General features: G+C 45.5%; 1 protein-coding gene and 1 long non-coding RNA gene across 2 annotated transcripts in view; one reads left to right on the plus strand and one right to left on the minus strand.

Moving 5' to 3' along the window:
* Window positions 1-16,579, plus strand: part of LDLRAP1 (low density lipoprotein receptor adaptor protein 1) — a 67,030-nt gene that overhangs the window by 27,724 nt on the left and 22,727 nt on the right. Inside the window, exons 2-5 of the mRNA XM_083625591.1 lie at window positions 2,429-2,571; window positions 4,234-4,346; window positions 11,254-11,368; window positions 16,398-16,470. Of these exons, the coding sequence (XP_083481717.1) occupies window positions 2,429-2,571; window positions 4,234-4,346; window positions 11,254-11,368; window positions 16,398-16,470 (444 nt within the window). The remainder of the gene's footprint in view (window positions 1-2,428; window positions 2,572-4,233; window positions 4,347-11,253; window positions 11,369-16,397; window positions 16,471-16,579) is intronic.
* LOC310767987 overlaps window positions 1-16,579 on the minus strand; it is a 58,563-nt gene that overhangs the window by 12,142 nt on the left and 29,842 nt on the right. The gene's annotated exons all lie outside the window — the stretch shown is intronic.

A 16,579-nucleotide genomic window follows, 5' to 3' on the forward strand; every position in this document is an offset into this window, starting at 1 on the left:
GCCAAGAGGGTAGTACTTCTGGCTGGGTGACATCACTAGACACTACACAGGCCTTGAGGTTGTGAAAAGCTAATGAAGAGGAGAGCCTGCTTAAGCCTGTGCACAGATGGTTTGTCTTTCTGATAACTGGTTTGGAAGTGGGCAGGGGATTTGAGGCTGCTCAGTTAGTGTGGGAGAGGGTAGAAGCAAGTGCACAGATCATGCTGTGCAGCAGGTCGTTCCTCTCCTGTGAAATGTGAGAGTTCCTCTTGAGCTTTGTATCCCGTGCTTGACTGGGTAGGCTCAGGCTTGGGGTTATAGTTTCTGCTTTCTAGTTGGTACAGGCAACTCCCCATTTACGTGGGGGTTACGTTCCGAGGCACATCGGAAATCGCATATATCCGGAACATTGTTGAAAAAGCCTGCAAACACCACAATCACTCCCTCCAAACCTCCTTGCTCAAACTCCAACTCTCCACAGGCCTCAAAGGTCGGTGCAAGAGGTGCTGGGATTGCACTTGCAAAGGCTCGTGGGATTGCTTGACACTGTTTTCATGCCATTTTTGCTGTTTTGCACTCTTTTGGGTCTGTTTTTGCTCCTTTTGTGCCACTTCCAGGTTTGCGGTGATGCACATGTTCGCGGTCATGCATGCCTTGAATGTGCACAAATGGAAAGTTGCCTGTATGTGGCTCTGAAGACTGTGCTCTAAACCAGCTTCAGAGCAGGGTTGGGAAAACTTCCCCACCCCATCACCAGGCCCAGGGCGGCTTTTCCTCTTGAGTGACTTTCTGGAGGCTGCATACCAGCAAATGGGTGGGCCAAAGCAAAAATATGGTCTGAGGCCTGAGCAGCAAGTAGATAGATGCAGAATTATACTTGCTGGTGTCTTTACTGTTGCTACCCCATGTGGTGAACCACTGAACTTTCAGGTGGAAGCTTTCTTATTGGAGAACCTTCCCAGCAGCCTCTGCCCATTGAGTCACAGGATTGTAGAGTTGGAAAGGACCATGAGGGTCATCTAGTCCTATGCCCAGCTGTCCATTGGATTTTCCTGAGCAGGAAGGAGTATAAAGGCCTTCCTTTTCCAGCTGTGTTTGCTGGAGCAACAAAGTCAACTTGAGCTGGGAACTGTAGTTTGCTAAGGGTGCTGAGAATTGTTAGGAGACTCCCTAGCCACAGCCCCATAATTCTCTGGGAAGAGGGATTGGCTGTTAAACCACTCTGGGAATTGTAGGGGGGGAGGGGTGGAGGAATTGTGTAGTTTTATTCACTGCTGGGCAGTTATCACTGGTTACTAGTCATGATGGTTATATATGACCTCCAGTAGCAGATGGAGGCCGTATGCCTCTGAAAAGCAGCTGTTGAGAGATCAGGAGTGGGAGAGTGCCATTTCTCTCATGTCCTACTTATGGGCTTCCTGTAGACATCTGCTTGGCCACTGTGAGAACAGGATGCTGGACTAGATGGGGCCATTGGCATGATCTCATAGGGCTCTTGTTGTTTTATCTTCTGGGACAATTCCTGCCTACCCCTGCCAACTTCAAAGGTGGGAGGAAGACCAGTTGCCTATCACATTTGCCAGAGCACAGTAAACCCTTGAAGCCTGAATGCAGCTATACTCTCTCTCCTTTCACCACCACACTCCTCAAGGCACCCTGCCTTAAGCCGCTGTTCTTGATGAGCCATTATGGGCTGTGAAGTGGGAGGCTGGCCGGCTGAGCCATCCAGTGCAATCCAGCAGGATGTTCCAGTAATTTTGTTGCTCAGCTCTTGTGCGTTGATGGAAGCTTGCTCAGAAAAAAATACCTGCCGATTGTGCCCCATGTTAATTAGTACAAATGAGACAGCTGTTAGTTCGTTTGCGGGGGAGGGGGGGTCAATCTATAATGAAGCATAACACCTTCACATTTCTTGGCCCAGCCATGCATATTATCCTTAGGAATTTGTTCCAACTAGCATATATTGAGGAAGTCTGTTGCTCTTTCATTCCCATGCTATAACTTTGGCCGGCACTGAGGAGCCTTATGAGTACAGGAGTTAACAGAATGCATCCCCAGCCTTTGCATGAACCATTGATGACTCACAGGGCAGTCTTCAAAAAAGAAATTATACGCAACCTCTGGGTTTTTATTCCATATTTCCAGCAGCGCAAAACCAATTAAGGGGTCATTTTTCCTTCCTCCACAAGCCTTTTAACAGAAGGGGTTGCTAAAGCATCCCCACTTGTTTGAAAAATGCAACACAGAACTAGAAGTTTTAATTATTATTTTTTATAAAAAAATTTTTAATCCCACCTGTCCTGAGTGCAACCAGTTGTTATGAAACCCGAAACATCAAGTCAAGTGTCCCAGGTTGAGGGGGAGGGCAGTTGGGGCATATCCCTTCTATCCAATCATTTAATGTTTCGTACCAGGTACCCTTAAACAATAAACCTTCTTAATTCCACAGAGCTCCCGGAAAACTGGACCGACACCAGAGAAACCTTATTGGAGGGTATGCTCTTCAACCTGAAGTACCTGGGCATGACACTCGTCGAGCAACCCAAAGGTGAAGAGCTCTCCGCTGCTGCTGTCAAAAGAATTGTAGCTACGGTGAGCTTCCCTTTACTTCATACCCTCACACCCCCAAATGTCCTCCGTTATGCCTAGGCTAGAAGGGTAGCAGCCATAGCAGTATATGTGCAGCTTCCATAGCTCTGTCCTGTTGAATCCAGAGCAGCGCTTGAAAGCTGAGTTTTTGGCTCTATCTCCCATTCAAACTTAAGATAGGTTTGAAAGTTTACTGGAAATGTGGATGACTTGTGCTTTTGTTTTTGTAATTCTTTGGAGGATCTCAGATGGGGGCTCTGTTTCTGTGGTCAAGTGAAGGGTGTTAGCAGGTTTGGAAAACCCCACAAATTCACAGAAGTACAAAACATAATTTAAGGAAATTTTTGAACTAGGGGTACAGAGGGGGAACCCCAAACAAGTGCTCAGTGGGCATGGAATTCTGGTTAGATGTTGGGAGGGGTGGAAAAATGAGGCGGGAGGGAAATAGGATGGAGTAACTAGACGTCTGAACAGCAGCACTTCACACTGCAACTTTCTGCTACAGATCGTACATGTTAACACTTCAATTCGGCCTATAGCCATGCACTCTAAACTTATGTTCAAGAACAGTAGGGAAACTCGTTCAAGTGACATTAAAAACCATTAAAATTCAGTTCATAAAACAGAAAGCAGTTCATAAAATGCATAAAATGCTTTGCAATTATAGGAAATTAGCCAACATAAAAGTGGCCTGATTTATAGCAAGTTACTAAAAACTTGCTTGAATAAAGGAGGCTTTGCATATCTTGCTAAAAATCTGTAGAGTTATCCTTGGGCGGGTTTCTTGTGGCAGTGGATTGGGGTGGCAGCTAGCAAAGATCCTGATGTTTGTCCCCATCAAATGAAGAGGAAGAATATCTTAAGCAGGGGCCCATCTGATGACCTCAGTCCATAGGAGGGCTCCCATGGGGTGTAGAAGTGTTTTATGGGGCCAAATAAACCGCTACGTGATAAATTTGAATTTTATTGTTTTGTATGCTTCATTCAATTTGTTTTCCTTGAATTAGAATTAGTATGAATCATGACATCATGAAACCTCATTTAACCTCTGCAGTTTTCAAAATTCGCAAAAGGGTTTCTAGGCCGCGGATGAACCTGCGGCTCTCTGGGTATTTTTGTCGGTCTCCAGTTCCCACCAACCCCAGCAAACATGGTCAGTGGTTGGGAAGTTGACGTCCAACAAAATTGGGAGGGCCACAGGCCCCTCACGCTCCTGTTCTAGGCCATATGAAAGGCTACCTCTCATGTGTTACCTGCTCCTGCAGCTCAGCTATGTGCTGCGACTTGCATATATTCTCCTGGTGGATAGGAGGAGAAAAGCTCATTGTTTGCAAAACCAAACCCCCTGGTTTGTAAACCAGAGTGTTTTCATATTAGAGAAAGAAATAAGAATATTGCTGAAGAAATGAGAACCTGCAGCCAAATGTTTCATTGCGGCGTGTACCTGTTCAGTGCCTTCCTGCACGATACTCTGTTCTGTTCCTCTTCTTACCAGGTTTACTGAAGAGGAACAAAATGGTGCAAATTTTTTTTGCAGGTTTGGGAGCTGTTTCCAAGTAACAACATCTGCCTGTTATTCCTGTACATAGTTAATATGTGACTTTTAGATATGTTGATTTATCTCCACCAGACCCATGAAACATGTTGAATGTTTTCTTTCTCAAGGCAAAAGCAAGTGGCAGAAAGCTCCGGAAAGTAACTCTAAAAGTGTCTCCCAGAGGGATAATCCTCAGTGACAGTGTAACAAACGAGGCAATCGAAAACATCTCAATATACAGGTACGTTCCAATTGTAGTTTTTAAAGACACAGAGTAAGTATTTAAGGCACGGTGGTAAAACTGATACTGGCAGATGCAAGGAGCATGGCTTTCTCAGTGGTGGCCCCACACCTCTCAGATTCCCTTGCCAGGTTAATAGATACGTTCTCTGTGAAGTGTGTTTATCCACCACTATACACACATCCCTCCAAAAGATACTCTAGACTGTGTACTGAGTGGGGCCATTGCTATACAAGTTGAGACCCCCTTTTTGAATTCCCCTGAACTTGCCCCTATCCCCACTTTCCTTAGGCTTCACCAGTCTCCTATTATAATAGGCTCACCGCTTGGACTTCTCATTTCTATCCACTCCTGTGCTTCTCTCAGCTTTCCTCTTTCTGATTCCTCACCAGGCCCATGCTTCCCGCTCAGTGTTTCTGCTTTATCTCTGCACGCTGAGAGGAGAGGCATGACCTCCAGACTGACCTGATTTATTGCTGGTGGGTCTTCCTGCAAAGACTTAGACAGGCACAGCAGCCTCCTCCTCACAGCCTCATTGTTATGTGCAAATGCAGCCATACAGTCCCCTAGCACCTTAAAGACTCATATGCTGTGGAAAAGAGCCTCACTTCATCAGATGCGTTACCCCCAGTTGAAAGGTGTGTGTATGTTTATAGGGATGTTTTTAATGTCTGTTGTTTCACTGTGGTTTTATCATTTTGCCTCTACATAATGATCATAGAATTGTAGAATAGGAAGGGAGCCTGAGGATCATCTAGTCCAGCCCCCTGCAATACAGGAATATGCAACTGCTACAATACAGGGATTGAACCTGCAACCTTGGCATCATCAGCACTGTGCTTTAACCAGCTGAGCTATCCTTCTAATTTGTTGGAAGCTGCCCAGAGTGGCTGGGGCAACCCAGTCAGATGGGCAGCATATAAATTTATTTATTATTTATTTAGGCTGCAAAGGTAGTGGGGGTAAAGAAGCAAAGAGTGGGTTCAGATAGCATGAAATGCAAAAATTACAATTTGTGATAATTCAATTGAAGCTTAAACGTACACTGATAAACATTGCAGCCGTTCCCAACAGCACTTATTTGGTGATGACTCAGTCATCTTAGCTTTGCTGAGCTAATTAGCGCCTGCAGCGGGACAGGAAGCCATCGCTGTGATCATCCCCAAATGAATAGAATCAAATGTCTTGATAAGTTCTCATTCTGCAGCTTCATGCTGTAGCCTCCTTTTGAAATCCCCTTTGCAGGAGAATTGAAACCAGTGGTGGCTGGTAGGCAGAAGGCAGAAAGGTCAACAGTTGGTGGAGCCAAAGCCAAGGAGAGTCAGAGCCAAATAATTCTTGTTTGTTCCGCATCCTCCTCTCTGCTGAGTTCTATAATGGCAACGCGGAGAGTAAGGAGGAGGAGGCTGACAGCCAGGGCCACCCTGGGACTGGATTTAAGTAAGAAAGCAGGTGGGAGCTGTCAGAGGCCTTCAGCAGTTTCCGGGAAGCTCGGTCATTAGTTGAAAGTAGTTCTGGGTGACGTCTGTGGCCTTCTTCTTCATAGCCTCTTGCGTACACTGTGTGGAAAAAATCATTAATTTCAGAGGCTACCAGGAGTGGTATTTTACTCCTAAAGATGAATAAAGTTTGTAGATGTCACTTAGGAGGGCCCCTCTGGAACCCGTTTTTCCAAAAACACACTAATTTTTTGCTTGCTGAATGGATTTCAGAGTCTCTACTGCTGTTACAAAAACCAGCATTTAACAGCTTAAAAAAACCAATTACAGGGAAAGAGGGAAAACATAAGTGCCTCTTATAAAAACAAAGCACTGTGAAGCTCCATGTAGGACAAATGTAGGCCACACCGGAGCACAACAAGACACTTAATGCAATGTAAATTAATTTTGAATGTATTTTAAACCCTGGAAAACTCAACTGGTAGATCAGGCACTGCTTTCCTCAAGAGGAACAGCCCCTTGCTCATGACAAAGGGATGCTTGGTACAGCTTTGTGCTATGGGACAGCCATTTGAGGGTATTACAGTTTTGGGGCCAACGTCACTAGTATTTTTATGATTAATTTATCACTCTTGCACCATCAATATGCATGGTGCATTGCAGAATACAAGAAAACATAGGAAGCTGGTTCGCTCACAATGCCAAGCCGTAGTTTTTCAACAAACCACAAGTTGTTACACAGATGACTAAACCAAACCATGGGTTTTTTCTTCACAAACCTGTCTGATATGGACATCGTTCTGCACAATGGTCAGCAAGGCCAGTTTCTCTGTCACGCTGCTTATCTATGAATGCCCTTCCAAGAACAGGTGAAATACCCACAGTTGTTTTTGTAAGACAACCTTCTGCAACCTCCTGCCTATGAGAGGTGTTTTGGACTTCATTGCCATTACCCCTGCCAGTGGCTAGGTTTTCTGGGTGCTGGTGTCCAACAAAATCTGGAGGGCACCAGATTGGGGAATGCTGTTAGAAAGACATCCCTCAGGCACCAGCCGTTATTGGCTTGTAGAGTTCAAAGCTGTTTTTCACCCAGTCAAAGGGAGCGTCATCCTGCCAAAAGGGATGTTCCTCAGCTCATGGGCTGAGCGCCTGCCGTCATACTGCTTTAATGATGCTTGAACCTGTGAGAGTTTGAGGATGATCTTCGCAGGCAGCGTTTTCTCAACACCTTTCCATCAGTTTCTCTTTATCATTTGTAGCCAAGGACCACAGAGAATTGGGGGACAGCGCTGGGCTTTGGAGGAAGTGTCAAAACGCATTTGCAGTCCCAAGATGTGCAAGCTGAACTTGTCTCTTCATCGAGTGGACAGCTCGCTTCTGAGTTGTCCTGAAACTTAAGTGCGCTCTGACACAGTGCTGCTGAATAAATAAATGACAGACTATATACCCCCAGGACAAGATTTATCCTCTCCTCCTGAGAAAGGTCATCAGATCTTCATCAGGCTTGGTGTGTGGGGGGGGGAAGATAATTCAAGATGCACTGACTATGCTGCTTTGAACTGCTGCTCCCTGCAAGCGATGAGTGGTTTTCTGCTTCAAGTCATGTTCTTCTGTTGCAAAACTTGGGGTGAATGCATCTGCGGTCCTTCGGGCATTTCAACCTGGCCTCTCCCCAGGTCACACACCCTCCCGAGCCTCATTCCTCACTAGGCCTGATGTGAGTCCTCCTTGTGCATTTTTGGCACACTCATTGCTATGCCCTCTTTTCCTCTAGCCCTCTCCTGAGGTTCAAGAACATAGAAAGCTGCCTTATACTGAGTCAAACCCTTGGCCATTTAGCTCAGTCCAGTCGTACCTTGGATCTCAAAATGCCTTGACTCCCAAACAATTGAAACCCAGGAGTGAGTGTTCCGATTTTAGAACGATTTTTCAGAAGCCAAATGTCAGGCGTGGCTTCCGATTGGCTGCAGGAGCTTCCCGCAGCCAATCAGAAGCTGCGCTTTGGTTTCTGAATGTTTTGGAAATCAAACGGACTTCCGGAACAGATTCTGTTAGACTTCCAAGGTACGACTGTATTGTCTATGTTGACGAGCAATGGCTTTCCAGGGTTTCAGGCAAGGTTTTCTCCCAACCACACCTGGAGATTCCAGGGATTGAACCTGGGACCTTTGTATGTAAAGCAGATGCTCCACTACAGCTATGGCCCTTCCCAATTAAGAGCTTAGGGCTGATGGGAATTGTAGTTGAAAACATCAGTAAGGCACCAGGTTGGTGGAGGCTGGTCTACCCTTAGTAGCAGTGGCTCTGCAGGATTTCAGACAAGGGACTTTCCCAGCCCTTCCTGGAGATACCAGGAATTCCACATGGGGTCTTTCTACCATTGAGCTGCAGCTCTTCCCCAACTCAGAAGGGAGCTCTCCACTTGGATTGGAAATGTGTTTGAAGCTTCCCTTCCTACCAACCCCAGCCTTGCTCCCCAACTGTCTGTGGTCCTTGGCTACAAGCAAGAACAGCAATTGGTAGAAATGTGCTGAGAAGCCTGATGAAGACCTGGTAGCCTTTCTTGGGCAGGGAGAATGAAGCCTACATCTTGCTCTGGGGATTTATAGCTGGCCATTTTTAAATACAAAGTGGCCAATTTTTAGGCTTTTGTATAATCAGGGCATTGATGGGTGGGTGGGGGCAATAGCTGCTAAGGAGTAGTTGGCTGCTCCAAGCACCTGGAATGCGCATCACTCACTCCCATATTGGTGGGCAGATAGGGTGGCCCCTCCTGGCGTGATGCCCATGCTGGCCTTCAGCTTCTCTAACAGAATGGGGTGGGCACATTGCAGAAGAGCAAGAGTTGGCAGGATTTCCTGAGCTCAAAGTACTCTTCCCCACCCCCGCACACTCTCCTGTTTTAAAAATGGAAGCACTCCTTAGAAAGCAGAGCTTTTGGGAAGATGGATGGGTATTTGTTTTTCTGCATTTCCCTAGCGTTATAAGATCTCAGCCTGGAAAATTGCATTCTCTCTGCTTTGATCTGATAAGCAAACTCTATGAATCTGTGCATGGTGTGTGCCTGAAACTTTCATTTGTTTCTCTTATTTGTAAGGCAAAGCCTCACAATATAAGTGCTGTGCTGTTTGGTGCAAAGCACAGAGGTTTATATTAGAATTCAGCATCCTATCAGCTTCTGTTTTTGTTTTTTTTTAAAGTTTCTAGGCCTTATGGTGAAAATATTAGCTGCGAAGTAAGTGGCCAGGGACTGATCATCTCAGAAACTACTGTGGGGAGGCTGAGTTGGATTTCCAGTATTGTGGGTGCTTTATATCTGCCTGGGATAGCTCAGTTGGTGGAGCATAAGACTCTTAATCTCAAGGTCGGGGGTTTCTCTTGCCTACAGGGAAACATTGGGCACAGCTGAGAGAGATTAACCCCAAAAATGTTGTGGTTGCTCAGGTACCCATGGCACTCTATTGTTAGTGCCACTGGCCAGGGGCTGCTCAGTCAGGGCTTCAACCCTGTAAGGAGGCAAGACAATCCAAGAGTCCCATTGGGAAGCAGGGCTCCTCTTCTAATGTTCCTGGCTTCTCCCTCTCTCACTTCATACACTGTTCCTTCAAAGAACCTAGTTCTAAACCATGTAGAGCAGGTATGGCCTTTAGCCAGATTTCATGTGGTGCCAAGGAGGCAGAAATGGTGAGAAAGTGGGTGAAAGAAAGAGACAAGAAGTTGGGAGAAAAGGGGATGGCCCCAGGCTCTTTGGTCTTCAGCCCCACCTCCTGCTGGTGTGTGGCCCCTGACAGATTACCTCTGAGGGAATGTAACCCCAGACAGAAAAAGGATTGCTCTCCCCTGCTGTAGGGCTTTAAAGGCTATTAGCAGCTCTTTAAATTGGGCCCAGAAGCAAGGTGCTCTGAGCACCTGGCCCCTACAAACAGTTTTGATGTGTGCTAGGATGTCTTCAGAATCTCACACACCCTGCTCCCGCTTACGTCTCTACATTTGAAGGCCTGCTTCAAGGCCCCTTGCCATCTAAGGTGTGCCAGCTGGGACCTTTTTGGTTGTGCACCCAATGTTTTGGAATGCCCTCTCTGAAGGGGAGGTATCAACCTGCCTCAATTGCTGCCTGCGTTCTGACAGGCAGTGAAAACCCTTGACCTTTTCTGAAAAGCACCGGCAGATTGATATATACTGCTGCCCACACTGCTGTGCTTTGCCACTGAGAGTTTGGTTTGGTTGGTTTCACTGTTTAATTGTGTGTGTGTCTGTGTGTGTGTGTGTCCAATTGTTTTATTTCTCTGTTGTGTATTTTACACTGTATTAAACAGTATTGCTAATTTCTCCTGTGGGGACTTTTTTGACAGAGGGTAAGGTAGAAACAATTTTAATAAAATTATTATTTAGTGTTTTTACCTCACCTTCCTTATCAGTCAATCAAAGCTTATTTGAGAGTAAAAACACAATCAGGCATGAAAATCAATGCCGTCGGAAAACAATGCAAAGCCATAGGGTTGTCTCCAGTGCTAGTCGTACTCAGAGGAGACCCATTTAAATTAATAGACATGACTACTGTAGGTTCCTTAATTTTAATGAGTCTGCTTAAGCAGAACTTAGTTTGGTACAAGAGCACTCTTGTCTCTTGGGGTTTGCTGCAACTCATTCTACAGTTTTAAGACGCCTGCTGTAGATAGACAGACAGACAGAAATGCAAATATATCCATTGTGGAATATAAGTGTAGTAAGGCAGTAAATATGAACAAGTTACACGTGTATATATAGCTTTTACATTTTGCTGGTCTTATAGCTTTCAATTGTTCTATGTATACTACTTAATGATTTTTTTGACCGATGGCTTTATAAACAAATAAAAATAATTGATAGTCTGTATTTACCATGTGACAGGTCTGAAAGCTTTCTGTGAAATGTTTCTTTATAAATGTGGCATGTTCAGGCTCATAAGTCCACAAAAGAGAATTAGGGCTCTTCCTCTTCAGCAGCCTAGCTCTTGGTTTCTAACAAGAAAAGTTTTCTTCCCTTTCCCATGATACAAGAACTTGGGCCCATCCACCAAAGTTGAAAGATTCCTGAGAGACAAAAGAGACACTTCTTCACACAGCACATAGGCCACATTTATGCCATACATTTAAAACTCTCACTGATTGGCAGGGGGGGTGTTAGGGGAAATGGCCTTGCAAGCTAAATTGGACACCCTGGTGGGCCAGAAGTCCCCCCTGCCCCTGCCTTATCCCGTCCTTCACCAACCTGGTGCCCCCCCAATACCTTGTACTGCAACTCCCATCAGCCTCAGTCAGTTTGGAGACACTTGTGTAAGACCCCTTGCATGTGTGGTTTGCCGAATTTTACAGAGCTAGAACTTGTAGTGTTGGAGGAAGTGAGGCCTGAGTGTAGAGTGCATTCCCCCCCCCCATTAAAAAAATAATAATGTGTATTTAATTGTCTTGTTTTGCCAATGTTCACAGGATATCCTACTGCACAGCAGACAAAGTGCATGACAAGGTGTTTGCCTATATTGCACAGAGCCAGCACAATGAGAACCTGGAGTGCCACGCTTTCCTCTGCACCAAACGGAAAATGGTCAGTATTGTGTTTTAATAGCTGGTTGAGCAATGCATGCATTTCTTTGCGGTGAGGTGACAAGGGTGGGGTGATGGAAGCACCTCTTGCGGGCACAGCTTGGACAAGGGTGCAGAAGGAACACCAAAGATAATGTAAGACCAGCGGGCTTTCAGATTATGTTTAAGAGTATCCTGGGGTTCCTCAAAAGCTTATCCAAAACCCCTGAGTGTGAAGTTCAGCAGTGGGGTGGATAAGCTTTAAATGCGCAGTGGCTCACTTGAACCACACTGACAGATTAGTGATGGGTCACTTGGCAGAATCAATAGCATGGTTTGTAGCAGTAGATTGGCGCTTGAACCCATAAGGAGAAGAAGACATAACCTTGACAGATGTGAATCTGACCTATGTCTGCCTATCTGTCTAAATCAGAGGTGGATGATGTCATCCTCTCCAGATGCTGGAACTCCCAACTCGCACCAGCCCCAGCCCCAGCCAGTACAACCAAATAGCGAGGTATGGTGGGAGTTGTAGTTCAGCACCACATAGGCTGTCCCTGATCTAAACCAATAAAAACATATTAAGGATATTGGACCTAGAGCAAATAAAACTGAAGGTGCCTTCTGTTGTTTTTCCTGGTATCATCAGCATCCCCAAGTCTAAAAGCTGTCAAATTCTGCAAGTGTGCTGTGACAGGTATATGTGAATCATCAAGAAAAGACTCGGTGCAGATAGAAACCCTGCATGTTTGCTAGAGAGGTGGGATACAAACGCTGAAAATAAGTCAACCTTGCATGTGGTCCTTGCACCTGGTTCCGCATTCATTATGTTCTATTTGGAGAACAGCCATAGCTGCATGCATGTTTGCATAGAGACAATCTCAGATTCAATCTGTGGCTTCTCCAGGCGGCCAGGGGGGGGGGGGGAGGGTTCAGGCCTGGATCTCCCATCCTTTTCTTTCTTTCCTTTAAACTTAAAGAAAAAACACTCATTGCTTACAAGGTGGCTGAGCACATTTTAAATTACAGGGCTAGTGAGACCCTGGCCACCCAGCATCTTAATATTTCCAGAGATGTCTATAAAAAAAAAATAGTATGCGCAAATTTGTATCATGGGCCTGAGCCCAGTAAGCCTTTCAGTTTACTTACTTACCGTATTTTTCCATGTATAAGACTAGGTTCCACCCCTAAAAATAATGTCAAAAATTTGGGGCTGCCTTATACACAGGGGCCATCTCCCTCCATTTTCTTAAATTGGAGTCCCCCAGAATAGGGGGTGTCTTATACATGGGGTCGTCTTATAGACGGAACGGTACTTACTTACTTACTTATTTACTGATTGCATTTATATCCCACCTTTATCTCAAGGAGCTCAAAGTGCCATATATGGTTCTCCCCCCATCTCATTTAATCCCCACAACAACCCGGTGCGGGAGGGTAGGCTGAGAGGTGACAGGCCTGGGGTCAACCAGTGAGCTTTGAGGCCGAGTGGGGATTTGAACCCTTGTCTCCCAGGTCCTAGTCTGACACCCTAACCATTGTGCCGCACTGGCTTCTTCAGTGGGTGGGGCGTTTTAATCCCACCTTTTAAAAATACAAATGTGTTTTAGATCCTTCTGTGCTTTGTTTTATGCTGGCTTTAAGGTATATTAGTTATTTGTTGTTGTAACTCGCTTTTAAGTTACATCAGTAAACAAAAGCAACTAATAAGTTCAATAAATAATAATAGTACCTTTCAACACCCCTCTTTGCAGATGGCACTTAATTTCTGTTGCAGAGCCTAGGTGGAGAAAAAGCATTAAAAATGAACCCTCCATGTGGGAGTGTTTACCTAGGAGAACTGGTGGATAGTGGAAGGGTGCTTTGAACTACAACTCCCATCTGCAGAGCCGGCTGGGGCTGATGGGAGTTGTAGTCCAAAGTATCAAGGGGGCAGCTGGTTGACAAAGGCTGGATTAAGCAGGTGCCTACCAGTCTCTGATGCTTCCCTAAAAAATTGCCACACCATCACATTTGCCTTATGAAGAAAATCCTCTTAATGACGACTTCAGTCTTCTGTGTCATTTTCTAAATGACCTTGTAAACTTTTGATGCAGAAAGAACAACAAAGTTCTTCTCTCTCTCCCCATGGACAAAAATATGTGACATTATAGAAATATGGAGAAAGGGTGCAGAGACCTTGATTGTATGTCTTAGTTTCCCCATCTCTGTCATATAATTAGTCTATATTTTTAGCGGCTGGGCAATTCTCACCCGTATCTGGGTCTATTAAACTTGATTTGAATGTGACAGCCGAAATTGTAAACAGCTGTGAGGAGCTTCATACTTAATTACCATATTTAAGGAGCGGGTTTTTGTTTTTGTTGTTTGTTCTTCTTTACCCATCATAAGAAGAAGAAAAAAATGTTTTCCTCTTCCACCAAAGATATAAATGGCTCAGTCTTTCAAATGAGATTTGGCACAGATACAAGTTTTGTCCAAGCTCCTAACTTGCTGCTCCCCTGTGGCAAGTAAAACTTGCCTGCAGGCCACCCTGCCGTAAGATTTGTAAATTGGGAAGGGAGGTGGTAATTCCAAGCTGTTGGTGAGTCCTGGGTCAGGACCAAACATACATGCATATACTGGTTGCCATTTTGTTTCTGGGTCCAGTTCAGGGCCTTCACATTAGTGTTTAAAGCCCTCAGTGACTTTTAAGTCCCAAGCGGGTGGCGCTGTGGGTTAAACCACAGAGCCTAGGGCTTGCTGATCAGAAGGTCGGCAGTTCAAATCCCCACAATGAGGTGAACTCCCGTTGTTCGGTCCCTGCTCCTGCCAACCTAGCAGTTCGAAAGCACAAAGTGCAAGTAGATAAATAGGTACCGCTCTGGCGGGAAGGTAAACAGCGTTTCAGTGCGCTGCTCTGGTTTGCCAGAAGTGGCTTAGTCATGCTGGCCACATGACCCGGAAGCTGTACGCCGGCTCCCTCGGCCAATAAAGCGAGATGAGCGTCGCAACCCCTGAGTTATCTGTGACTGGACCTAACGGTCAGGGGTCCCTTTACCTTTACCTTTATCTGTCTACTTGCCCGCAGACCCTCTGCTGGTCCCTCTCCCCATCGTCACCCCCCCTCTGCAAGTTGCAGAGTGATTCTCTGGAGTCCTCTGTACTGGGAATGGGCGTTTTCTGTCAATTTCAGTTTTTCTGAATTGGTTACTTTTCCAATCATTCGTTTTATTCTCCCCATTTCCACATGAGCAGGTACTATTTTTACCAGTGTTTTGCTGCAATTTTCTCCTATTTACATGCTTGTATGCAATTTTCCCTAATGCACATGTTTTTGCAAAGTAATAAAATGCATTTTGTATGTTGTTGTTTCACAGATATCTGCATTTTTATGCACGCCTTGCCCTACCTAGTCTGTGCATTTTTATACACGTGACCTAGGCAGAGCATCACATTGCAGGACACAGAAAAGTGGAGATTTTGAAGGATGGCTGTGTTTACGCTTGTGTATTGCTTCAGGAAAGTGTGAATTAGATAGGTGTGCCATTAAGTGTGAACTGAGTCAGTTTCCTCTTCCAGCGCCATGCCATGCTCACTGTCATCTGAGTGATGGTCTCTCTGAACGACCATCCTCTATCTTGTGCCCTGTCATGGGGGTGGCTACCTTATTGGTCTCCTCTCACTTAAGTTGGTGGAGTGAAATTCTTGTGCCAGGGCTGGAGGTATTGATAAGGAAGTGGCTATGGATTGACAGGGTGCAGGATATGACACACATGGGCTTCACCCACCCCCATTGCCTGAGGCAGCTTTAGAGGAGTGTCGCTGGTTTGGTCACACTGGGCGTGCAGCCTCAGGGACACTGCAACTATAATTTAGAAAGGAGCACGAGAGGCAGGGGGCACCGAATTTTGGGGTTGCACAGGGCGCTGCTGAAATTTGAGACCCCAAGGGTTCCCACCCTGTATCTGCACTGGCAGAACAGCTCCACTGACAGTGCGTTCCTCTGATGTTTGCAACATGTCTGGCCTTCGGCTTGCATAGCAGGGCTTCCCTCAAATCCTCTCTCTCTCTCTCTCTCTCTCTCTCTCTCTCTCTCTCTCACACACACACACACACACACACACACACACCACAGCTCACAAATTTCAAGTAATGACGTGTGCCTCAGTTGATTAAATGCCAAAGTCTTTATTGTTGGTTTTATTACTGTGGCGTGCACCCACTATCTGTGCTTTCCGGAAACAATTGAATGCATTTTTATTTTGACAAGCTTTTGCAGCAGGGTGCCATTGGTGCTTGTTTTGTTTTGTTTAAAATCTGTATTTAGTTGTGTTCGGTAATGCACTTTAAACTATTTTTAGCTGTTTCCAAAAATATATAGCAGATGTTAATTTTAGGGTGCACTCTGCTCTGATATTTTTCTCGATTTCAGCGGTATAGAAGTTTTGGTATAGCATGTTTCAATCAATGAGATAGCTTCAGCACTGAGGAGCACTTGTGCAGCTACAGCTCCTTTTGATTTTGGTATTTTTAAAGACAGATTTTGTGTAAGGAATCCAGTCCTTCTGTTTCAAGTGCAGGGTGAGTCAGTAACACCCCTCTCTGCATGCGCACACACAGAATTTTAGCCCAAGTCCTGCTGCATCCTGCCATTGCAGAGTCCCCACTGGCATGGCTAAACTGGTCTGTAAGCACACGTGTGGTTGAGAAATCCAGAGGACCACTTTAGTATGGGCTTGTTCAGTCTGGCTCTCAGCCCTCATCTCTCCCCCCACCCCCCAAGAAAAAAGTCATTACAGATTGAATATAAGCACCCCCAAACGAGTGTCTGAACTCATTCTCCGAGTTCTGCAGCTGCCTCTCTCCATAACAGTGGGCGCCGCTGCTGGCATCAATATTGAATTAAGTCTTGAATGGTGGCGTGGGACTTGTAGAGCTGTAGAATGAGGAACGAGTTCCTGGTTTAACATCTCTCAGCTGTGCGGAACCTCCAAATGATTTAAATCTACATGAAGAACTGTCTATTAATACACCGTTATAATCGCTGTTGTATCTTCTTCTTCTCCCAGGCTCAAGCCGTCACCCTCACAGTTGCTCAGGCGTTCAAAGTAGCATTTGAATTTTGGCAGGCGTCCAAGGAAGGTGAGTGTGGGAACTTACATCTGCCTCTCGCTACCTTTTAGGCACAGCCCAGCCTTCCCTAACCTGATGCTCTCCAGATGTTTTGCTTCCATCATCCCTTACTGTTGGC

This window comes from Podarcis filfolensis (assembly GCF_964270895.1).
Source record: "Podarcis filfolensis genome assembly, chromosome: 8".
Taxonomy (NCBI): domain Eukaryota; kingdom Metazoa; phylum Chordata; class Lepidosauria; order Squamata; family Lacertidae; genus Podarcis; species Podarcis filfolensis.